The sequence below is a fragment of the Dendropsophus ebraccatus genome, chromosome 14 (genome assembly GCF_027789765.1).
Source record: "Dendropsophus ebraccatus isolate aDenEbr1 chromosome 14, aDenEbr1.pat, whole genome shotgun sequence".
Taxonomy (NCBI): domain Eukaryota; kingdom Metazoa; phylum Chordata; class Amphibia; order Anura; family Hylidae; genus Dendropsophus; species Dendropsophus ebraccatus.
Window position 1 is genome coordinate 69,277,131 of NC_091467.1, and position 25,771 is coordinate 69,302,901.

Sequence of the window (25,771 nt, forward strand, 5' to 3'; positions counted from 1 at the left end):
AATGTTCTACTTTCATCTCTGTCTATTGTTGTCTATGTCCATGAGTCTTGCTGTAATGAATGTCACTAAATGCTGTAAAAAAACAGATCAGGCAATATGGCCGCCCCCATAACAATGTATACAAAAATGAAATTAAAAGATTACAGTCAGAAAATAGAAACAGATTAGAATAAAAGAACAAGTTTTAGTATCTCACTATAATCAGTAAAGAAAAATATAGGTGACACATTCCCTTTAAGGAGACTTTTTTTTGTCTCCATTCCTTATAGTGTTGTCTATACTTAAGGAACCTGTGTGACTGGGGTACAGTCCGGGGATTGTATTGTAATCGCTTTCCTAAAGTCCCAATAAAATCCCTCAGGAATCTATAGTCTGTTACATTGTGGTGTGACGGGAAGCAGAGAAAAGTGAAAGCAGCTGAATGAGTGGCCAGCTTCTCCTCCCTCCCTGTTCTCTGAGGACATAAGAACACACAGCAGTCCTGTGCCAGGGAAATAACCCTATCTCAGCCAGTGCGCTGCAGCGGACCCTCTACACTAAGTGTAACCCCACCTCTTCTCTCCTCCGCTGGTCATTCACATCTCCAAGGTGCAACAGGAGAAGACGAGTCCACAGGTAATCTACTAATCCAGAGTAACTCTGCAGGGAGGACTCTGAGCTCAGTAACTTCATGGTTACAGCAGCACGGGGAGAGCTAGGGATTGCATGGATCGTGTACAGCAGCTGCTCCTCTTCTATTGTACTGTATATGTATATGGGAAGGCTGGATGAGGAGCAGTATGGCTGTGATTAAAGTAAATCTTCTGTGCATAGTCCAAACATTACCTTGCAAGGGTTAATCCTCCGTATGTATGGTGGACCCTCGTGACCTGGAGCTTGGAGTCTGCAGACCGTGTCATATGGCTTCAACTTTGTACGGTATTTAGAAGACAAAGTGCCCTGTGAGCTGTGTTATATATATGCATGTTAGAAAAACTATTTGCACCTTAAAGGAGAACTCCGGGCTGGGGTGATTTTTGTCTGGGGAGGGAGAGGATGAAGGAAATAACATGCTTTCACCTTCGCCGCTCTATTACTGATCCTGTACTGATCCTGAGTTACATCCTGTAATATGCTCAAGAGCTGCACTCACTATTCTGCTGGTGGGGTCACTGTGTACATACATACATTACTGATTTTGAGTTACATCCAGCATTATACTCCAGAGCTGCACTCACTATTCTGCCCGGTGGGGTCATTTTGTACATACATTACATTACTTATCCTGTACTGATCCTGAGCTATTAGGTAAGTGGGGTTCTCTACTGTGCTGGAGGGAGAGGGTGGTCTCTAAAGTCCTCTGTCTTAATAAACTAGTTACATAATATGAGACAAGGGACTGATGGGAATCATCACAGATGCCAGCCACACATGCATTGAGCCTGGTGTTTCCTAGCTGGTCTTATAAAGAGCTGATAGAGAAGTTAGTGAGGAATAATCCCTGGACAGTTCTGTGGTTGGTGAAGGAAAGATATCAGAGGGTTGGTAGGTAAGGATAGTGACATAGGAGAAGGGTTGGTAGGTAAGGTAAGTGACATAGGAGAAGGGTTGGTAGGTAAGGATAGTGACATAGGAGAAGGTTTGGTAGGTAAGGATAGTGACATAGGAGAAGGGTTGGTAGGTAAGGTAAGTGACATAGGAGAAGGGTTGGTAGGTAAGGATAGTGACATAGGAGAAGGTTTGGTAGGTAAGGATAGTGACATAGGAGAAGGGTTGGTGGGTAAGGATAGTGACATAGGAGAAGGATTGGTAGGTAAGGATAGTGACATAAGAGAAGGTTTGGTAGGTAAGGATAGTGATATAGGAGAAGGGTTGGTAGGTAAGGATAGTGATATAGGAGAAGGTTTGGTAGGTAAGGATAGTGACATAGGAGAAGGGTTGGTAGGTAAGGATAGTGACATAGGAGAAGGGTTGGTAGGTAAGTATAATTACATAGGAGAAGGGTTGGTAGGTAAGGATAGTGACATAGGAGAAGGTTTGGTGGGTAAGGATAGTGACATAGGAGAAGGTTTGGTGGGTAAGGATAGTGACATAGGAGAAGGGTTGGTGGGTAAGGATAGTGACATAGGAGAAGGGTTGGTTGGTAGGTAAGGATAGTGATATAGGAGAAGGATTGGTAGGTAAGGATAGTGACAGGAGAAGGTTTGGTAGGTAAGGATAGTGACATAGGAGAAGGGTTGGTAGGTAAGGATAGTGACATAGGAGAAGGGTTGGTAGGTAAGGATAGTGACATAGGAGAAGGTTTGGTAGGTAAGGATAGTGACATAGTAGAAGGATTGGTAGGTAAGGATAGTGATATAGGAGAAGGATTGGTAGGTAAGGATAGTGACATAGTAGAAGGGGTGGTAGGTAAGGATAGTGACATAGGAGAAGGGTTGGTAGGTAAGGATAGTGACATAGGAGAAGGGTTGGTAGGTAAGGATAGTGACATAGGAGAAGGGTTGGTAGGTAAGGATAGTGATATAGCAGAAGGGTTGGTAGGTAAGGATAGTGACATAGGAGAAGGGTTGGTAGGTAAGGATAGTGACATAGGAGAAGGGTCGGTAGGTAAGGATAGTGACATAGGAGGAGGTTTGGTAGGTAAGGATAGTGACATAGGAGAAGGGTCGGTAGGTAAGGATAGTGATATAGGAGAAGGGTTGTAGGTAAGGATAGTGACATAGGAGAAAGGTTGGTAGGTAAGGATAGTGACATAGGAGAAGGTTTGGTAGGTAAGGATAGTGATATAGGAGAAGGGTTGTAGGTACAGTAAGTGGTCAAAACAATATAAAATTCAGTACTGTAGAATGTAAATATAACCTGGAAAGACTTAAGAATCTTTATAGCCTTAAGGAAAGAAGAGAAAGGGGGGGAAATGATCGAAATATGTTACAGGTGTAATTAAAAAACTAAAAACAAGAAGAAGGGGACACAGTCAGGGGTTAGTTGGTGGAAAAAAGCAAGGTGAGAAAATATTACATTACTAAAAGAGTAGTAGATACTTGGAACAAACTTCCAGCAGATGTGGTAGGTAAATCTACAGTAACTGAAGTAGTGGCATGCCCTGGGCTTATTCCTTATTGCCCTATCCCTAGGATTAACAATCAAACCAACTGGTGTCAGAAAGTTATATAGATTTGTAATTTACTTCTGTTCAAAAATCTCTAGTCTTCTAATACTTATCATCTGCTGTATGTCCTGCAGGAAGTGGCGTCTTCTTTCCAGTCTGACATAGTGCTCTCTACTGCCATCTCTGTCCATGTGAGGAACTGTCCAGCGCAGGAGAGGTTTTCTATGGAGATTTGCTACAGCTCTGGACAGTTCCTGACATGGACAGAGGTGGCAGCAGAGAGCACTGTGTCAGACTGGAAAGAATACACCACTTCCTGTAGGACATACAGCAGCTGATAAGTACTGGAAGACTGGAGATTTTTGAACAGAAGTAAAATTTCGAATCTATATAACTTTCTGACACCAGTTGATTTAAAAAAGTAGTATTCTGAAGATCAGTGAGAACAGTAATATGATGTCTGGCTCCTTTAAGAAACAATGGTATGCTTGATTTTACTATAGAAAAATAAAATATAAAATATTGTAAAATATAATATAAAATATTATAAAATAATAATATTTTATTAAAAAAAAACAGAAATAAGAAAGTTTTTGGTTAACTTTATGCAGCTTACATAGGAGATCTATTATGAACATTCTTGGTCCTACACCATTAGAGAGAGGTCCTGTATGTGATCACCACTATCTGGAACCAATCCATATGTACAGATATTTTCCATGAATAAGGAATATCCCGCTGTCAGTCTTGGTTCGGTCCAGACTCCCAGTATGGCCACCAGCCAAATCCCTGGCAATCCCCTTAGACCTTGTATTGCTGGTGAAATCTAAAGTCAGATGTTAATGGTTGGATTACTGTGGGGATTTCCGTCACTCGGCCATAGAAGGTCGTAAAGGTAAATTATTCCGTATATCAGCATAAAACAGTATTTGCACAGTGTAAGCATAAAGATAACACTCGGGGGGAGAGTCACGGCAGCAATACTATAAAAGGCTCATTATGTGTTACAGGTGATATATAATCCCGGATATTATTGCCATTGAGTGCAAAATACGACAAAACAACAACCAAAGCCGCCACATAAGGCTGAATTAATAACGCTATACTGCATCAACAATAGTACCGCCATAGGATGACGTCCGGTAATGCCACCTTATGTTCTGCAGAGGATACAATACCATCGGACAATCCTCAGACTACTCTGCCATGTAATCCTATTTATAAGATTGTGCACTCCACTAATAATACCGCCATATGGTGTGTGATCTCCGAAAATGCTGGTATACAGTGTCCAACTACTACAATCCCGCAACAATGTTGTCAAGGTGTCATATAGGACACAAATAGTACTGCCATAAAATTGCTTATTAATACTTTACACATTGCCCAACTAATACAATCACTAAAAAAATTCTAATAATACAGCCATGTCATGCCTAAATAATACTACTACACACTACCTAATACAACTACTAAAGAAATTTCCAAATCTCATTCAAATAATGCAGCCCTACAATCCTTAAAGGAGAAGTCCGGCAAAATTTTTTATTAAAGTATTGTATTGCCCCCCAAAAGTTATACAAATCACCAATATACACTTACTACAGGAAATGCTTATAAAGCGCTTTTTTCCCTGCACTTAGTACTGCATCAAGGTGTCACTTCCTGGATAACATGGTGATGTCACTTCCTGGATAACATGGTGATGTCACTTCCTGGGTAACATGGTGATGTCACTTCCTGGGTAACATGGTGATGTCACTTCCTGGGTAACATGGTGATGTCACTTCCTGGGTAACATGGTGATGTCACTTCCTGGGTAACATGGCGATGTCACGACCCGACTCCCAGAGCTGTGCGGGCTGTGGCTGCTGGAGAGGATGATGGCAGGGGGACACTGAGGGACACAGGGCACTGGAGGGACACTGAGCATCCCCTGACATCATCCTCTCCATCAGCCACAGCCCGCACAGCTCTGGGAGTTGGGTCGTGACATCACCATTTTATCCAGGAAGTGACATCACCATTTTATCCAGGAAGTGACATCACCATGTTATCCAGGAAGTGACATCACCATTTTATCCAGGAAGTGACATCACCACGTTATCCAGGAAGTGAAGCCTTGATGCAGTAGTAATTGCAGGGAAAAAAGCACTTTATAAGCATTTCCCGTAATAAGTGAATATTAGGGATTTGTATAACTTTTGGGGGCAATACAATACTTTAATAAAAACTTTCGCCAGGCTTCTACTTTAAGTAATACTATATACTATATATTAGCCAAATAGTACAGACACTAAAGACATGTTTATATAGTATTCAAATAGTACAGCCAAAGAGTCCTTAAAGGGGTAGTTCACAAAAAAAATTAAAAAAAATTTCAAATCAACTGGTGTCAAAAAAGTGCAAGAGATTTGTAACTTCTATTTAAAAAAAAAAAGTCTTCCAGTACTTATCAGCTGCTTTATGTCCTGCAGGAAGTGATGTATTCTTTCCAGTCTGACACAGTGCTCTCTGCTGCCACCTCTGTCCATGTCAGGAACTGTCCAGAGCAGCAGCAAATCCCTATAGAAAACCTCTCCTGCTCTGGACAGTTCCTGACATGGACAGAGGTGGCAGCAGAGAGCACGGTGTCAGACTGGAAAGAATACACCACTTTGTGCAGGACATACAGCGGCTGTTAAGTACTGGAGGACTGGAGATTTTTTAATAGAGGTAAATTACAAATCTATATAACTTTCTGACTTTCTGGGACAAGTTGATTTGAAAGGAAAAAAAATTGTTGGTAAACAACCCCTTAAACTCCTTAAGGACCGCGCCAATTTTCAGTTTTGCATTTTCACTTTTTCCCTCTCACCTTCTAAGAGCTATATCGCTTTTATTTTTCCATCTACAGGGCCATGTGGGGGCTTGTTTTTTTCAGGAACAGGTGTACTTTGTAATGCCGCCCTTCAATCCACCATAACATGTATGATTGAACCCCAAAATATCATTTATGGGCTTAAATTGGGGTAAAAATACAATTTCCCAAATTTTGGGGGGTTTCCGTGTTTACGTCATGCACTTGACGGTAAATCTGACATCATATCTTTATTCTATAGGTCGGTTTGAATACAGCGATATGCAGGTTACAGCTTTTCTAATGTTTTACTATTTTTTTTTAACAGTAAAAGTTTTTTTTTGCAAATAGGTGTGATTACAACGGCCCTTATAGCGCTTTTATTTTTTTCACCAACGGGACTTAATGGGGCGTCATTTTTTTTGCGCCACGATCTCTAGTTTTTATTAGTACCATATTTGTGTAGGTGAAATGTATTGATCAATTTATTTATTTTACTAAAATATAATAAAAATCAATCAATCAATCTTGGCGTTTTCTTAGCCCTTTTTGTTTACACCGTTCACCGTGCGGGAACAATATTGTTTTATTTTAATAGATCAAACAATTCTGCACACTACGGTATATTATATGTTTATTTGTTTATCTATTGGTTGGGTGATTTCATTTTTTTATTGGGGGAGGGGCTTTAGTGTGTTTTTAAAAACTTTTTTTTTTTTTTTACTTTAAATTTTTTATGTACCCTTAGGGGACTTTAACATTTTTACATTTCATTATATACACTGATCATTGCAGAGAGCCTGCCTGTGGCCATAGCATTGATCAGTGTTATCTGCGATCATTACATAGAGCCTGCCTGTGGCCATAGCATAGCATTGATCAGTGTTATCTGGGATCATTACATAGAGTCTGCCTGTGGCCATAGCATTGATCAGTGTTATCTGGGATCATTAATTAGAGCCTGCCTGTGGCCATAGCATTGATCAGTGTTATCTGGGATCATTGCATAGAGCCTGCCTGTGGCCATAGCATAGCATTGATCAGTGTATTCTGCGATCATTGCATAGAGCCTGCCTGTGGCCATAGCATAGCACTGATCAGTGTTATCTGGGATCATTGCATAGAGCCTGCCTGTGGCCATAGCATTGATCAGTGTTATCTGCGATCATTACATAGAGCCTGCCTGTGGCCATAGCATAGCATTGATCAGTGTTATCTGGGATCATTACATAGAGTCTGCCTGTGGCCATAGCATTGATCAGTGTTATCTGGGATCATTAATTAGAGCCTGCCTGTGGCCATAGCATTGATCAGTGTTATCTGGGATCATTGCATAGAGCCTGCATGTGGCCATAGCATAGCATTGATCAGTGTATTCTGCGATCATTGCATAGAGCCTGCCTGTGGCCATAGCATAGCATTGATCAGTGTTATCTGCAATCATTGCATAGGGCCTGCCTGTGGCCATAGCATTGATCAGTGTTATCTGTAATCATTGCATAGGGCCTGCCTGTGGCCATAGCATTGATCAGTGTTATCTGCAATCATTGCATAGGGCCTGCCTGTGGCCATAGCATAGCATTGATCAGTGTTATCTGGGATCATTACATAGAGTCTGCCTGTGGCCATAGCATAGCATTGATCAGTGTAATCTGCGATCATTGCATAGGGCCTGCCTGTGGCCATAGCATAGCATTGATCAGTGTTATCTGGGATCATTGCATAGAGCCTGCCTGTGGCCATAGCATAGCATTGATCAGTGTTATCTGTGATCATTGCATAGGGCCTGCCTGTGACCATAGCATACCATTGATCAGTGTTATCTCCGATCATTGTATAGAGCCTGCCTGTGACCATAGCATAGCATTGATCAGTGTTATCTGCGATCATTGCATAGGGCCTGCCTGTGGCCATAGAATTGATCAGTGTAATCTGGGATCATTGCATAGAGCCTGCCTGTGACCATAGCATAGCATTGATCAGTGTTATCTGCGATCATTGCATAGGGCCTGCCTGTGGCGATAGCATTGATCAGTGTAATCTGGGATCATTGCATAGAGCCTGCCTGTGGCCATAGCATTGATCAGTGTTATCTGCAATCATTGCATGGGACCTGCCTGTGGCCATAACATAGCATTGATCAGTGTTATCTGCGATCATTGCATAGAGCCTGCCGGTGGCCATAACATAGCATTGATCAGTGTTATCTGCGATCATTGCATAGAGCCTGCCTGTGGCCATAGCATTGATCAGTGTAATCTGTGATCATTGCATAGAGCCTGCCTGTGGCCATAGAATTGATCAGTGTAATCTGGGATCATTGCATAGGGCCTGCCTGTGGCCATAGCATAGCATTGATCAGTGTAATCTTGGATCATTGCATAGGGCCTGCCTGTGGCCATAGCATAGCATTGGTCGGTGTAATATGCGATCATTGCATAGGGCCTGCCTGTGGCCATAGCATAGCATTGATCAGTGTAATCTGCGATCATTGCATAGGGCCTGCCTGTGGCAGACTCTGTGCATGGATCGCCGATCTGACTGCCAGGAGGAAGGTAAGAGACCTCTGGCAGTCAGATACAACAATCAGAACCCCCGCGGTGACACTGCGGGGGTCACAATCAGACAGTCATAGGAGTGCAGCTCCTGTCACTGATGTAAGTGCCTGTCATTAACAGTGAGGACCTGACTTCTGATAGTAGCCGGCCCCCACCTGCTATGAAATTAGCTCAGCTTCATAGCCCCGCCGGACCCACTGACATACAGGTACGTCATGGGTCCTTAGGTTACCCCTAAAACTGCCATACATTATCAATGACTTTAATGGAGAAATAATACTGGTAAATAGCACCAAACACAACACTATGCGCTCCTACAGGTTTTTGTTCCTTAAGCCAGAACATTGGAGTTCTAGTGGTTTTTGATGGGGACTTTCCGTATATATTTTTCCTTGCATCAGTAGTGTTGGAGGAGGAGTATAAAGCTACACCTCATACAGTATACAGGTTAGACAGGTAACGCTGCCGACACTACAGGTTGGAAGTTCCTAGGAGACACAGGTCACTGTATTGAGGGGTAACGTCCAACTGGAAGGTGAGTGGGGGAGTGAGACCAGGTAGACCCATCTATACATATACTGACTCCTGGTAGCCATATGAAGACTAGTTTCTTCTAAACATCTTGTCTTCTTTAGAAGTGTTTAGGCTTCTTAATGTTGTTCATGATTTCTCTAATTGTCTCCATACATATTTTGTAGTTAGCCATCTTCTTCATACCCCATATAGGGGGTAATTCTAGCTCCAGGACCCCCACAGATGAGAATAATGGGGAGCGCAAATGAGAATGCTACTAGCCACCTAAGCAAATCTCCCATTGGAATATGATGTACATGCATACATCATATACATACACCATATACACACATACTGTAAATGCATGCACCATATACACACATACTGTACATGCATACACCATATACATACACCATATACATCATACACACACTTACTGTACATGCATATATCATATACATACACCATATACATACTGTTTATGCATATACCATATACATAAAGTACATACCATGCATACATCATATACATACACTATATACACACATACTGTACATGCATACACCATATACATACATACTGTACATGCATACACTATATACACACATACTGTGCATGGATATACCATATACATCATACACACACATACTGTACATGCATGCATCATACACATACATCATTTACACGCATACTGTACATGCATACATTCTTTATTCACACAATACACATACTGTGCAAATTAAATACATAAACACACTTTTTACACATACACACTTTCACACTGCATATAAACATCCAGACTCTCAGCAGCTCCTGCAGGTGCCTCCTCCCCCTCCTCATTTGCACCGACAGCAGAGGGTTGCTGGAAAAAGTCTGAGAGGTCACTGATGGAGAAGGCGGACTGACTGTCATCTAAATGGGTAAGTTTAGGGCCAGTCAGATGACAGCTTGCACACCCTGAGACAATGTGCAGTGTTCTGGGGGGGGGCTGACGCAAATGCCCATCTGGCATCTGCCCTATGGTTACAGCGGCCCTGAGACTAGGTGGAGAGTAGAATCTGTAGGGCAGATATTGTTGTCCTTGTAGTAATCTCTCAGGACCCAAGAAATTTGTATTGTTAAAATCGAAAGTAACAACAATGGAGACGATATACCTTAAGTAAACATGCAGCAGGTCTTACGGGAAATGGCGAGTACTGTGCTTTCTGACAGGAGAAGAATATGATGACAGGTGGTAAAACCAGCTCAGTGTCTGGGACATAGGATGTTGGTTACTGATATATCAGGCGCCAAGTAGACCGCTCATACCTTCTATATCTGCCACCAATCTGGGGGGCAGTGAGTACCTCCACACTGGGGGGCAGTGAGCACCTCCACACTGGGGGGGGGGGGGCAGTGAGCACCTCCACACTGGGGTGGCAGTGACTACCTCCACACTGGGGGGCAGTGAGTACCTCCACACTGGGGGGCAGTGAGTACCTCCACACTGGGGGGCAGTGAGCACCTCCACACTGGGGGGCAGTGAGCACCTCCACACTGGGGGGCAGTGAGCACCTCCACACTGGGGGGGCAGTGACTACCTCCATACTGGGGGGGGGCAGTGAGTACCTCCACACTGGGGGGGCAGTGACTACCTCCACACTGGGGGGGCAGTGAGCACCTCCACACTGGGGGGGGGGGCAGTGAGCACCTCCACACTGGGGGGGCAGTGACTACCTCCACACTGGGGGGGGCAGTGACTACCTCCATACTGGGGGGGGGCAGTGACTACCTCCATACTGGGGGGGGGGCAGTGAGTACCTCCACACTGGGGGGCAGTGACTACCTCCACACTGGGGGGGGCAGTGAGCACCTCCACACTGGGGGGGCAGTGACTACCTCCACACTGGGGGGGCAGTGAGCACCTCCACACTGGGGGGGGGCAGTGACTACCTCCATACTGGGGGGGGGGCAGTGAGTACCTCCACACTGGGGGGGCAGTGACTACCTCCACACTGGGGGGCAGTGAGCACCTCCACACTGGGGGGGGGGGCAGTGAGCACCTCCACACTGGGGGGCAGTGACTACCTCCACACTGGGGGGGCAGTGAGCACCTCCACACTGGGGGGGGGCAGTGACTACCTCCACACTGGGGGGGGGCAGTGAGTACCTCCACACTGGGGGGGCAGTGACTACCTCCACACTGGGGGGGCAGTGAGCACCTCCACACTGGGGGGGGCAGTGACTACCTCCATACTGGGGGGCAGTGAGTACCTCCATACTGGGGGGCAGTGAGTACCTCCACACTGGGGGGCAGTGAGTACCTCCACACTGGGGGGCAGTGAGTACCTCCATACTGGGGGGCAGTGAGTACCTCCACACTGGGGGGCAGTGAGTACCTCCACACTGGGGGGGCAGTGAGCACCTCCACACTGGGGGGGGCAGTGACTACCTCCATACTGGGGGGCAGTGAGTACCTCCACACTGGGGGGCAGTGAGTACCTCCACACTGGGGGGCAGTGAGTACCTCCAAACTGGGGGGCAGTGAGTACCTCCACACTGGGGGGCAGTGAGTACCTCCACACTGGGGGGCAGGGAGTACCTCCACACTGGGGGCAGTGAGTACCTCCACACTGGGGGCAGTGAGCACCTCCACACTGGGGGGCAGTGAGCACCTCCATACTGGGGGGCAGTGAGCACGATACCACATGAAGGGCATCTACATAAACAAAGTATCATAAAAACCTGCAGCTGTACCCGATACCATCCCGGCCTCTGGTGACCAGGTTGTGTGTCTGGGGTTATCTGTAATCTCATGGGGGGGGGGAGGAATAATCCACCTGCTGGGTAAATAAATAACACGGAATCCCCATTACTTTCCTTTTCGTTAGATGTCGCCATCGCTGAGCTCTTTGCTGAGATCAGTTGTTTTGCTCGGTTATGCTTTGTATGACGGGTCATTGCCCACCTGGCCGGCTGCCCAGACACAAGAACATAACATAAAGCTCAGAGTTTGCACTTTAGGCCATTGTGTCACTGGGTTTTCAGGAAAAGAAACTTTATTTCTAATCATTTAAGTTATCCAGGCATTTACTACATTGTGTTCCAGGCATCTACTACTCTTTCAGTAAAGTAATATTTTTTTCTCATTGTTCCCACAGTAACCTCAGACTGGGGCCCCTTGTTCTCTTGATGAGTTTCTTCCCTCTTATTTAATTTTATAACATATGTAAAGGTTTTAATTATGCCCCCCCCCCCCCCCACTTTCCTTTTTTCCCTCCAGACCATATAGATTCAGATCCTTAAAGGGGTATTCCCCCCAAGAGCTAAAAAAATTAAATGCTCCCAAACCTAGCTGGCCTTACTCACCAAGTCCCCCTGAGTAGTTTGTGCCATCTCCTGTATTTCTAGCTGCTGCCGTTCCTGAGTTACAAGTTTTTCTAAAAGCCGATCTATATCCAAGATAGGAAACTACATTTCCCATCATGCAATGCTTCTGCCTGATGATGGCGATTTAGCAGAACTGAGACAATGAAGGAGATGATGACAGTGTAGCAGAGCTGAGATGGCGGTGTCGGTGTAGCAAAGCTGAGTTGGGGTGACGGTGTAGCAGAGATGAGTTGGGGGTGACTGTGTAGCAGAGCGGAGTTGGCGGTGTAGCAGAGCTGAGTTGGCGGTGACGGTGTAGCAGAGCTGAGTTGGCGGTGACGGTGTAGCAGAGCTGAGTTGGCGGTGACGGTGTAGCAGAGCTGAGTTGGCGGTGACGGTGTAGCAGAGCTGAGTTGACGGTGACGGTGTAGCAGAGCTGAGTTGGGGGAACGGTGTAGCAGAGCTGAGTTGGCGCTGACGGTATAGCAGAGCTGAGTTGGCGGTGACGGCGTAGCAGAGCTGAGTTGGTGGTGACGGCGTAGCAGAGCTGAGTTGGGGGGAAGATGTAGCAGAGCTGAGTTGGCGGTGTCGTGGGCGATCTCGAAGGGGCGGAGCTTGCCGCGGGCGATTGCGGGGGCGGAGCTTGCAGCGGGCGATCGCGGGGGGGGCGCACATTGCCGCGGAGGGGGGGGGGGGGGTGCCGCGGGTGAGTGCTGGACGGTGCGCGGGAGGCTCTGGACACGGGGTGAGCTCTGGGCTGGGGGTGACCAGGTCGCTGCTGTTATAGAGGGATGCAATCACAGCTGCGCTGATCACTGTCTCCCTCTGTAACAGCAGCCACCCCATCAGTGTTCTCAGTCACTTCACTGTGCTGGGACTGAGGACACGTGATGCCGACACGGAGGGTGGGGGCCAGGAGCAGAGAGCGTGTCGGTGTGGACTGAGGTCTGATGATTCTCTGCAATCCGTGGGGGTGAATGCAGCTGGAGAACAGCAAAACTGTGCAGAATCCGTAATAACTTTATATTGGAAAGATGGAAAGCTACGGGTGGGCAGCGTATTAATGCAGAAATAATTTGGGGGGGAATACCCCTTTAAGTCTTTCCAGATGTTTGTTTCATTAGAGTTTTATACAGCGGGATCACAACTTCTACCTCTAGCTATGCAGCCCACCATACCATTATATATATATACACAGCTCAGCATACAATTATTTTTATATATACAGGGCTCCAGACTAAAAAATTTACCTGGGAGCCATTGGCTCCTAACCTGAAAAATTTAGGCGCCAAATAGAATATTTGGTCGCCAACATTTTAAACCATGTAAAATTAATGTTATGTTAAATGGGACTTACTGTGTGCAGAGGCCACGGCAGCCTCCTCCTCCTTTAGATCCTTTCTTTTCTTAGTTTGAAAACGTTCAACATGGAAACTTGCAACTTGACAACCATATACAGTCTGACAACCATATACAGTCTGACTCAGTACTTCAGCCTCACTTGGCTAGCCTTTTAATGAGGCTTACTCTTCTGAACTTGAACTTAAAGGGAACCTGTCACCCCCAGTGACGGGGTGACAGGCTCCCAACCCCCCGTTAGAACCCCCTATACTCACCTCATCGCGCCGGGTCCCGCTTCTGAAGATGGTCGGGTCACGGAGATCTCAGCCGCTGCAGCCCGGCGTGCACACTGAGAGATGAGTCCAACGCTCATAGAGAATGACGGGAGAGTCCAGCGCTCCGTCATTCTCTATAAGCGTTGGACTCATCTCTCAGTGTGCGCGTCGGGCTGCAGCGGCTGAGATCTCCGTGACCCGACCACCTCCAGAAGTGGGACCCGGTGCGATGAGGTGAGTATAGGGGGTTCTAACGGGGGTTGGGAGCCTGTCACCCCGTCACTGGGGGAGACAGGTTCCCTTTAAAAGCTTGCAACAGTCTATACATACTGAGCTAGACTTATGACTGCAGCCATAGTGACCCCCCACAAGATGTGTATATAGATATATCTCTCACCTAGTGACTAATGCAAGTGACCCCCTACAATACAGACACCTGAGGGGCCCTGATAATAATAATTGTGCATATATCTATCTCCCAGTGTCTGCAGCCAGTTTGCCCTACACTTATAGATGGCCCCTCCTTTTATAGATGACCCCCTCTACCCCCATTATAGATGCCCCCTCCTCCCCCCCATTATAGATGACCCCCTCCTTTTATAGATGACCCCTCCTCCCCCCATTATAGATGCCCCCTCCTCCCCCCATTATAGATGCTCCCTCTTCTCCCCCCCTTATAGATACCCCCTCCCCTTATAGATGGCCCCCTCTCCCCCCATTATAGATGCCCCCCTTCTCTTCCCCCCATTATAGATGCCCCCCTTCTCTATCCCCCATTATAGATGCCCCCCTTCTCTTCCCCCCATTATAGATGGCCCCCTCTCTCCCCATTATAGATGCCCCCCCTTCCCTTCCGCCCATTACAGATGCCCCCCCTTCCTCCGCTATGCTAAGCAGTATTTAAAAAAATAAACACACAAACTCACCTGACAACCCGCACCCCCGGCGATCCTCTTCTTTTTCAGGCGCTGTCCCCGGCTGATGCGCGGCTGCCGGGGGTGTCCCATCGTATTCCCGGCAGCGCGGCGCGTCAGTGAGCTCCCTGTACACCGGGGCTGTGACTTCTGACACAGGAAGCGTCTCTGACGTGCGCTTCCTGTGCCAGAAGTCAGGGCCCCAGGCAGCTCACTGATGCGCCGCGCTGCCGGGGATAGGACGGGACACCCCCGGCAGCCGCGCATCAGCGCATCAGCCGCGCATCGGCCGGGGATACTTAAAGAGACAGCGCGCCGCCGCCGGGGCCAGTCGCAAATGGCGCCCAGATTAATAAATCTGGGCGCCATTTGCAAAATGTCAGTCGCATTGGCGACCATTTTGGTCGCCATCTGGAGCCCTGATATATATATACAGCCCAGCATACCACTATATATGGTTCAGGGAAGAAAAAGAGTGCTGCACCTCACACCTATGGCTGATACTAGTACCTCTCGGCTGCATAAAAAATATCAGAATTCTGTATGTGAATTGATCAAGCCACACTGCCCCAGGTACCGCGTGCAGGTATCTGATACATATGGGTCCCTACACTAAGTCCACACTGTGCCGGTCAGTGGCCACCACCCCCGCAGGCGTGCACAGTCAGGGAAGGGAGGCCATGGAATGGCCCCCAAGGAGCAACCCCATGTCACAGGACCAGACCCAAAAATGCTACACCAAAACCCAGCCAGCAGCACCGGCGGAGGAAGCTGCCCCCAAACAGCACAAGTCTGGATAAGGTATTGCACTCACCATAGCTATCACAGATAGAATGGGACAGGCAGGAGGGATAAAACCATGAGAACTCAGGTGTCTTCTGCTAATTGCGGTCATGTGGGTCTCACCAGGAGGAGTGCAATACACGGAGAAAAGAGAGAAACAAAATATGGTTCAGGGAAGAAAAAGAGCGCTGCACCTCACACCTATGGCTGATACTAGTACCTCTCGGCTGCATAAAAAACATCAGAATTCTGTATGTGAATTGATCAAGCCACACTGCCCCATATACAGCTCAGCATACCATTATACACTCACCGGCCACTTTATTAGGTCCACCATGCTAGTAACGGGTTGGACCCCCTTTTTGCCTTCAGAACTGCCTTAATTCTTGGTGGCATAGATACAACAAGGTGCTGGAAGCTTCCTCAGAGATTTTGGTCCATAGTGACATGATGACATCACACAGTTGCCGCAGATTTGTTGGCTGCACATCCATGATGCCAATCTCCCGTTCCACCACATCCCAAAGATGCCCTATTGGATTGAGATCTGGTGAGTGTGGAGGCCATTGGAGTACAGTGACCTCATTGTCATGTTCAAGAAACCAGTCTGAGATGATTCTAGCTTTATGACATGGCGCATTATCTTGCTGAAAGTAGCCATCAGATGTTGGGTACATTGTGGTCATAAAGGGATGGACATGGTCAGCAACAATACTCAGGTAGGCTGTGGCGTTGTAACCATGCTCAATTGGTACCAAGGGGCCCAAAGAGTGCCAAGAAAATATTCCCCACACCATGACACCACCACCACCAGCCTGAACCGTTGATACAAGGCAGGATGGATCCATGCTTTCATGTTGTTGACGCCAAATTCTGACCCTACCATCCGAATGTCGCAGCAGAAATCGAGACTCATCAGACCAGGCAACGTTTTTCCGATCTTCTACTGTCCAATTTCGATGAGCTTGTGCAAATTGTAGCCTCAGTTTCCTGTTCTTAGCTGAGCGGAGTGGCACCCGGTGTGGTCTTCTGCTGCTGTAGCCCATCTGCCTCAAAGTTGGCCGTACTGTGCGTTCAGAGATGCTCTTCTGCCTACCTTGGCTGTAACGGTTGGCTATTTGAGTCACTGTTGCCTTTCTATCAGCTCGAACCAGTCTGCCCATTCTCCTCTGACCTCTGGCATCAACAAGGCATTTCTGCCCACAGAACTGCCGCTCACTGGATGTTTTTTCTTTTTCGGACCATTCTCTGTAAACCCTAGAGATGGTTGTGCAAGAAAATCCCAGTAGATCAGCAGTTTCTGAAATACTCAGACCAGCCCTTCTGGCACCAACAACCATGCCACGTTCAAAGGCACTCAAATCACCTTTCTTCCCCATACTGATGCTCGGTTTGAACTGCAGGAGATTGTCTTGACCATGTCTACATGCCTAAATGCACTGAGTTGCCGCCATGTGATTGGCTGATTAGAAATTAAGTGGTAACGTGCAGTTGGACAGGTGTACCTAATAAAGTGGCTGGTGAGTGTATATATAAACAGCCCAGCATACTATTATATATATACACACACATATTATATATATATATACAGCCCAGCATACCATTATGTGTGTGTGTGTGTGTGTGTGTGTGTGTGTGTGTGTGTGTGTAAATATACACACCATTATAGCATACCATTATATATATACAGCCCAGCATATCATTATATATATATATATATATATATACAGCTCAACATACCATTATATATCTATATATAAAGCCCAGCATACCACTATATATACAGCCCAGCATACCATTATATATACAGCCCAGCATACCAATATATATATACAGTGTCGGACTGGAGTGCCTTGGCCCACCAGGGGAAATCATTCTTAGGGCCCACCCTTCTGCCACCGCACTTATCTATGGTAACATTAATAAGGGTACATTAACACGGCGTGATATGGGGCAGCATAGGGCTGCAAATGATTACTAATCAGCAGGGCAGGTGATGTGCAGCCGACAGCAATGATCTTAGCCGCACAAAAGATGAAATCAGTCGACTATGGGACATTTGCTTGCATGTCAGCCAATCTCTGTCACTTTTACATGGGCCGATCATCGGCTGAATAGACTTCCTAGGAGCACTTGTTACCGATTATTGGCCGCTGTAATTAGGCTATAAGACAATTTTTTTGTATGATAACGCTGTATACTTAGATACAAGTCATACAGCTACCAATAACACCAGTATACAAAGAGCAAATATCCCCACACATATTACCGCTATATAGTAACTGACCAAATCCTGTCTAACAAGACCGATATTACCAATAAACCAGTATACAGGAGGGAAATAGTATCACCATACATATTACCGCTATACTGTTACTGACCAAATCCTGTATACTGAGACCAATATTACCAGTATACAAGGGGGAAATATTACCGCAACACCACAACCATTGCTACCATATTGTTACTGACCAAATCTGGTATACTAAGGCCAATGAACACCACACCAGATTACAAGTAACAAATAATACCCCCACATACTGACTAACACCACCACATACTGACTAACACCACCAAATACTGACTAACACCACCGCTGCTACTGAATAAAATCCTCTGAACAAAAGATCAATATCCCCTCATACAGTCATACAGAGGTAGCCCCAGCTCTACACCATATACATTACAGTGCACATAGATTTAGTGACTCACAGGGGGCGTCTTCTCTGATCGGAGTTCTTCCCTTTTCATCTTCTTCTCCATCTGCCCTGGGCCCTTATGAGAACTTCTCCGAGCCACGAATCCACAGAATCTGCCAGAGAAATATATTAGGCTCCTCACTCTGTCACCATCCTCATCTCTCTACAAACTGCACATCTGTACTGTCCCCTTTACACCTTCTCTCAGTGATTAGCCCTGACTATTTGTAGCGTGTGTATGTGTGTGTGTGTGTGTGTATATATATATATATATATATATATATATATATATATAGTGTACACACCTTGTAGATGGCCCCTTGTTCAGTTCTCCATATAGATGGCCCTGTGTGCCTCTACTATAGTAGAGATCCCCCTCTGTGTAATCCCCTTACAGTAGATGACAACCTCTGTGCATTCCCTATATCAGGGGTAGGGAACTTCTCCAGCTGTTGCAACAGCTGGAGAGCCAAGGTTCCCTATTCCTGCCCTATAGTATATGGCCCCCTCTGTGTAGTCCCCTTATAGATGACCCCTCTGTGTAGTCCACTAAAGTAGATGCCCCTCTCTGTGCATGCCCTATTGTATACACACCGCACCCAGTATAGTTACCCTTATACATTGTTGTCCCCCTCTGTGTAGTGCCCTTTTATAGATGCCTCCTCAGTGTTGTCCTCCTTATAAATTGCCCCCAACCAGTGTCCCTTATAGATGGCTCCCTGTGTTATCCCCCTTATAACTGGCCCGCTTGTGTTATCCATCCCCCCATATAGATAGCCCCCTTATGTTGGCCATCCCTACCCCCCATATAGCTCCTTATGTTGTCTATTCCCCGTATAGCCCCCTTAGGTTGTCCTTGCCCCATATAGCCCCTTATGTTTTCCTTCCCCTGTATATAGCCCCTTATATTGTCCTCCCCCTGTATATAGCCCCTTATGTTGTCCTTCCCCTGTATACAGCCCCTTATGTTGTCCTTCCCCTGTATACAGCCCCTTATGTTGTCCTTCCCCTGTATACAGCCCCTTATGTTGTCCTTCCCCTGTATACAGCCCCTTATGTTGTCCTTCCCCTGTATACAGCCCCTTATGTTGTCCTTCCCCTGTATATAGCCCCTTATGTTGTCCTTCCCCTGTATACAGCCCCCCTTATGTTGTCCTCCCCCTGTATATAGCCCCCCTTCTGTTGTCCTCCCCCTGTATACAGACCCCCTTCTGTTGTCCTCCCCCTGTATACAGACCCCCTTCTGTTGTCCTCCCCCTGTATACAGACCCCCTTCTGTTGTCCTCCCCCTGTATACAGACCCCCTTATGTTGTCCTCCACCCTGTATACAGCCCCCCTTATGTTGTCCTCCCCTGTATACAGCCCCCCTTATGTTGTCCTCCCCTGTATACAGCCCCCCTTATGTTGTCCCCCCTGTATACAGCCCCCCTTATGTTGTTCTCCCCCTGTATACAGCCCCCTTATGTTATCCTCCCCCTGTATACAGCCCCCCTTATGTTGTCCTCCCCCTGTATACAGCCCCCCTTATGTTGTCCTCCCCCTTGTATACAGCCCCCCCTTATGTTGTCCTCCCCTGTATACAGCCCCCCTTATGTTGTCCTCCCCCTGTATACAGCCCCCCTTATGTTGTCCTCCCCTGTATATAGCCCCCCTTATGTTGTCCCCCCCTGTATAAAGCCCCCCTTATGTTGTCCTCCCCTGTATATAGCCCCCCTTATGTTGTCCCCCCCTGTATAAAGCCCCCCTTATGTTGTCCTCCCCTGTATATAGCCCCCCTTATGTTGTCCCCCCCTGTATAAAGCCCCCCTTATGTTGTCCCCCCCTGTATAAAGCCCCCCTTATGTTGTCCTCCCCCTGTATATAGCCCCCCTTATGTTGTCCCCCCTGTATATACCCCCCCTATGTTGTCCTCCCCCTGTATATAGCCCCCCTTATGTTGTCCTCCCCCTGTATATACCCCCCCTATGTTGTCCTCCCCCTGTATACAGCCCCCCCCCCTTATCTTACCCCCTCTGATAAAAAAAACACAAGACTACTCACCTAACCACACGATCCCCCGTCGGACGCCGGCTTCCTCTTCTCTCTTCTCCTGACAGGTGAGCAGCTCCGTTGCGAAGTGCCGCCAGCGCCATCACTGACCTCAGTGTGCGCCGCGGTGGCTGGGACTTCCGGTATTCGCTCCATGAACCGGAACTCCTAGCCGCCGCGGCGCACACTGAGGTCAGTGATGGCGCTGGCGGCACTTCGCAACGGAGCTTGCGACACTCTTGTGATCGCAAGCAAATCTCTACGGCTTCCCGCTCTGTCAATCAGAACACTTCCTTACATTTAACTGGAAGCGATTGTTGCGATCGCTTCCAGTTAAAAAGGGAGGCGCGGCCACCGGCCCCCCTAGGAGCGGGGGGGCCCACTCCAGCTCGGGGCCCACCGGGGGTTTCCCCGGCCCCCCGGTGGCCCAGTCCGAGCCTGTGTATATATATATATATATATATATATATATATATACATACATACACAAACAGCCCAGCATACCATTATATATATATATATATATATATACAGCCCAGCACACTATTTTTATATATAGTATATATATATTGTAGGGATCTTCCCGGGGGATGGTGTGTTTGGACACAGTTCACAACAGACTTGGCTTTATAAAACAGGAGCTTGGCGTTTATTTGTGGCATAAACAGTCCAGCAAACAGAAATACAGCTGCACCGTGATTTAAAGAAACAAAAAACAAACAGAAAGGTCTTGCCCATCTGGGCACTTACTAAACAGGTTCGTCACCTATCTGACACTAGGTAAGACAGCGTCCTTCCCCTGGAGACCGCAGGGTGTGTATTAGCTCCAACAGCGGCTATCGTCCCAGCTCCGACCATACACAGCACACAGGCTGTTCACTCCGGGCTGAGAGCTCACACTCTGCACACTGGATGAGCTTTTACCCTCGTGTAGGCTCATCAGGGCACACCTGGCCGCAGCACCCGAACTGGATCGGGGGGAAGGGAATGGCAGGTCCCACTACCAACCTACCCGCCATTCCAGTAAATCCAGGCCCGGAAAATGGAAAGAACAACTCAGCAGCATAATACTGCTGAGTGACAGATCTCACCTGGATTTACCATCTCACCATATGCAGTAGCCTGGGTGAGATGTACCTCCCCTCGAACACTTTTCCAGTGACATGTCCACAATATATATATATATATACAGCCCAGCATACTGTTATATATATATATATATATATATATATACAGCCCAACATACTGTTATATATATACAGCCCAGCATACAAGCAAGCAGAGCTAACTACCCCCAGATTCCCAGTCCTATCCAAGAGGGTTCCTGACTACAAATATTCTTCACTACCTAAACTCAGTCTAGTGGTCAACAGAACTTAGATACTAAATTGAACAAGAAACAGTCACAGCGCCTGCACAGATACGTGCTAGTGAGAGAGGGCAGTAGGCGGAACCCATGTAGTGGAGCGGGGGTCGTGGTGCTGCTCACAATAGCTGAAGTCCATGCTATAACAACCATAAAAGAGAAGAAAAGGAGCGCACTCACCCCGTAAAATGAAACTTCTTTATTCTTTCATCAAAGGTTAAAAACCATCCATGTATTCATCGGGTGGTAGAACGCCAAACACTGGAAATCACTGAAGACGTGACAGCTGCTTCGCGCCTAGCTGGCGCTTCTATCAGACGTCGCTACCTCATTCACGTACACAGGTGAGTTATACAACTGATGACGTAGATGGGGAGGCGTTACAAAAGTAATTAAAAACATGTGATTAACCCTGTGCTATAGAAACATACTGAGGTCTATTCTGTCATTCAAACCACTCGCTCCTTGAGCATTAGTGGCTAGTATCCAACGTGCTTCTCTTTGTAAAAGTAATTTATTAACATCTTGCCCAGATCTTCCTTGCACTTTTTCAAGACCCATAAATTTTATTTGTTTTATATCATTATTGTGTACGTCTTTTATATGTTTAATAAAGCGAGTGGCTCCTATACCTGTGCGGAGTGAACGTATATGCTCGCTGAACCTGCGGTTCAGGCATCTAATAGTTTTGCCTATATAGTGCAAACCGCAGGAACAGGTCATTGCATACACGACGTTTTTACTGCGGCAACATATTAGGTCTTTTATTTTTTGGGTAACACCACCTAGAGTAATTATTTTATTTTCCCCATAATATGGGCACCATGAACATGATCCACATTTAAAATTACCTTTGGGGATATTCTTGGTGAGCCAGTTTTCTTTTTTCTCATCGTGTAATTTACTGTGCACCAAAAAATCTTTTAAGTTTTTACATCTTTTAAACGTGACCATTGGGGCAGCGGGTACCTGTGTAGCAAGAATAGGGTCTTCTTTTATTAAGTACCAGTTTTCGTTGATGGATTTTTTTATTACATTAGCTAGTGGTGAATATTTAAATGAAAAAGCAAAATGGGAATTTTCATTGTTTTTATCTGTTATTTTATTCTTAGAGTTGTTACTTTTTTTATATAGTAGTTTTTTTCTGTCTTGGTGAAAGGCTCTATCTTTACTTTTTTGTAATTCATTAATGGGGTATCCTCTTCGAGAGAGTCTAATCATTAGTTCATCTGCTTTATTTTGGAAAGTGTTGTCATCACTATTGATGCGGCGTAACCGTAAAAATTGTCCGTAAGGGACCGCTCGCTTGGTGTGAACGGGGTGATAGCTGTTGTAGTGTAATAGTGCATTTGTAGCGGTGGGTTTGCGATAACTAGATGTTGTGATATGATTATTTTTAATTGAGACCATTACATCTAGAAATTCTATTTCTTCTTTGTGAGTTTTCATGGTGAAATTCATGTTGAATCTGTTATTGTTTAGATATGTAACAAAGTCGGAAAAATCCTCTGGAGTACCTTTCCATAGGACGAATATATCGTCTACGAAACGATGGTAACAAATTAATTTATTTAAAAAAACATTATGTTCAGAAAAAATCATGTCTTTCTCCAGCATGGCTAGGTAGAGATTTGCGAGGGTACAAGCGACGGGCGTACCCATCGCTGTACCCTCGCACTGTACATACCATTTATTTTGGAATTGGAAAGAATTGTTTTGTAAAATAAATTCTAGTGATTCACATACAAACTCTATGAATTCTGGAGTTTTCTCAGTAAACTGGAGTAATGTCCTAATGGCTTGTACAGCTAAATGATGTGGAATTTTGGTATAAAGGCTTTCGACATCTATCGTGCCCAGAATGGCACCCTCTACTGAGTCCACTGTATCCAAAATTTTAAGAAATTCATTAGTGTCTTTAATGAGGGCTGGCGCCCCTTTAAGAAGGGGTCTTAGAAGCCAGTCTATATATTTAGACAGTGGCTCAGTGAGGGAACCAATTCCGGACACGATAGGTCGTCCGGGTGGAGGATTCTTATCCTTGTGGATTTTCGGTATGTGATACCATATCGGGGGTCTGGGATAAGTGGGTATAAGTTTTTCTGCTTTGAATTTTGAAATAACTCCTTTTTCTACAAATTTTCTCAGGTGTGTTTGAAGGCGAGCTCTTATTCTGACAGTGGGATTCTCTCTCAAAGGATGGTAAGTATTAGGATCCTCTAACTGTCTATTGGCTTCATTTATATAATCCTTTCTCCACATTAAAACTGTATTCCCCCCTTTATCCGCCCTTTTCACAACTATATCGTCCCTATTACATAACCATTTTAGGGCTTCTTTTTCATCAGCTGTTAAATTACTAGGATCTTTGGGATACACCAAAGCCTTGATTTGTTCCATGACTTTCATTTGGAACAGATCCAGATTACTTCCTGCTGGGATAGGGGGAGAAAAAGTAGATTTTACACCACCAGAAAATTCATCAAGATTACTTTCATCATTAATATTAGGATTCTCATCCATTAGATCGATCAATGTCGATAGACAGGCTATATCGTCTGGATCTGTGGCTCCTGCTAGTATAAAGCCTATATTGTCACTTTCTACAGGGATTTCTCATGGATGGTTTTTAACCTTTGATGAAAGAATAAAGAAGTTTCATTTTACGGGGTGAGTGCGCTCCTTTTCTTCTCTTTTATGGTTGTTATAGCATGGACTTCAGCTATTGTGAGCAGCACCACGACCCCCGCTCCACTACATGGGTTCCGCCTACTGCCCTCTCTCACTAGCACGTATCTGTGCAGGCGCTGTGACTGTTTCTTGTTCAATTTATATACTTCTAATTTTGCCTAGCACGATACATAACAAGTGAATAAATATTACCAACACGACAGAAGTGTTGCTACAATGGAGGTGCAAGACAGCATGAATGAATATTTGGCACAAAATATGGACCATATGGAAGTGGAACAAACTTACCATGCGGGTCGAGTAGACGCCAACACTTTTTTTACCCTGTGCGATAAAAAAGAAACAATACAAGGACTGAGCAATAAAAGTTTGGAATACAAAATCTCAAATCTTGCCGAAAAAGAACTTAGACTATTTTGGACCATAAAATCATTACGGTCATATATTGAATGTGAAAGAGCTCCTAGAGGCCTGCGGAATTTTAAAGAGATCTCTCAGTTCCATGATAAAAAAGAGTTCATAGACGAATGGAATATGTTCCACCAGATCCATGCTATGAACTTAACAAAATTAGTATTAAAACAAAATGAAAAGGAATATGAGATGATCACAAATGACCTGTGTAAAAGCAAAAAAGAACTAAGCACCAGAATGAACGACGAACTATTTATGGATTTTTCAAAGAAAATAGAGAAAAAACTAATAAAAATGCAAGATGAAATTAAAGAACAAAAGAAAGACAAATTTCTGCGGGACAAAACCGATTATGAACTTGGAAGAGCCTTTATAGGTAGAAAAACTTACAACAAGTTCAATAAGTACAGAAAAAATCAACAAAGAAAATCCGGCAACACTAATAATAATAACAACAATAATAAAAACAAAAAAGTATCCGACTTCTGGACTACAGAATCAGAATCATCATCTGCAGAAGAAGTGTCAGAGAAAGATATTCAAAAAAGATTCCCTACAAAGAAAGGAATAATAAAAACATTTACACCAAAACAAAATAATGCCAATACTGCTTCAGACAGAAATGAAGACGTTACCAATGCCGTCCCTTTAGAAGAAGAAAAACACGGAGAAGTAAGAGAAAAAGTCATTGGAAAAACAGAGAGCGTGAAGCGCAAGCAAGTGTCATGGCGCAATCCGAACTCGTAGATCCACCATTAATAGTGAATTTGACGGACATTGAGTTGGGGAATTCGGTTGTTTCACTATTGAATAAAGGGTTAAATTATTGCATCGTAGAAGAATTTGATAGAATTGACTTTGAGATAGATTTGTTTAAATCCCTCAGAAAGTTAAATTTAAAAAGGTTTTTTTC

General features: G+C 45.4%; 2 protein-coding genes across 5 annotated transcripts in view; both read left to right on the forward strand.

The window, feature by feature from the left end:
* The first annotated feature begins 453 nt into the window (after positions 1–453).
* Positions 454–25,771, forward strand: part of LOC138772338 (uncharacterized) — a 49,921-nt gene continuing 24,603 nt past the window's right edge. For 2 of the 4 annotated variants that reach the window (XM_069952661.1, XM_069952665.1), the window contains exon 1: positions 454–615. The gene's annotated coding sequence lies outside the window, so the exon portion shown is untranslated. Of the gene's footprint in view, positions 616–4,098; positions 4,231–8,979; positions 9,021–25,771 lie in introns of those variants that run through there. The other 2 variants (XM_069952662.1, XM_069952663.1) reach the window with 2 other exon arrangements.
* Positions 21,994–25,605, forward strand: LOC138771916 (kinesin-related protein 12-like). Its single transcript, XM_069951918.1, has 4 exons — positions 21,994–22,097; positions 23,236–23,307; positions 23,902–23,955; positions 24,363–25,605. The coding sequence occupies exon 4, from the start codon at positions 24,661–24,663 to the stop codon at positions 25,603–25,605; it is 945 nt and encodes a 314-aa protein (XP_069808019.1). The 5' UTR covers positions 21,994–22,097; positions 23,236–23,307; positions 23,902–23,955; positions 24,363–24,660.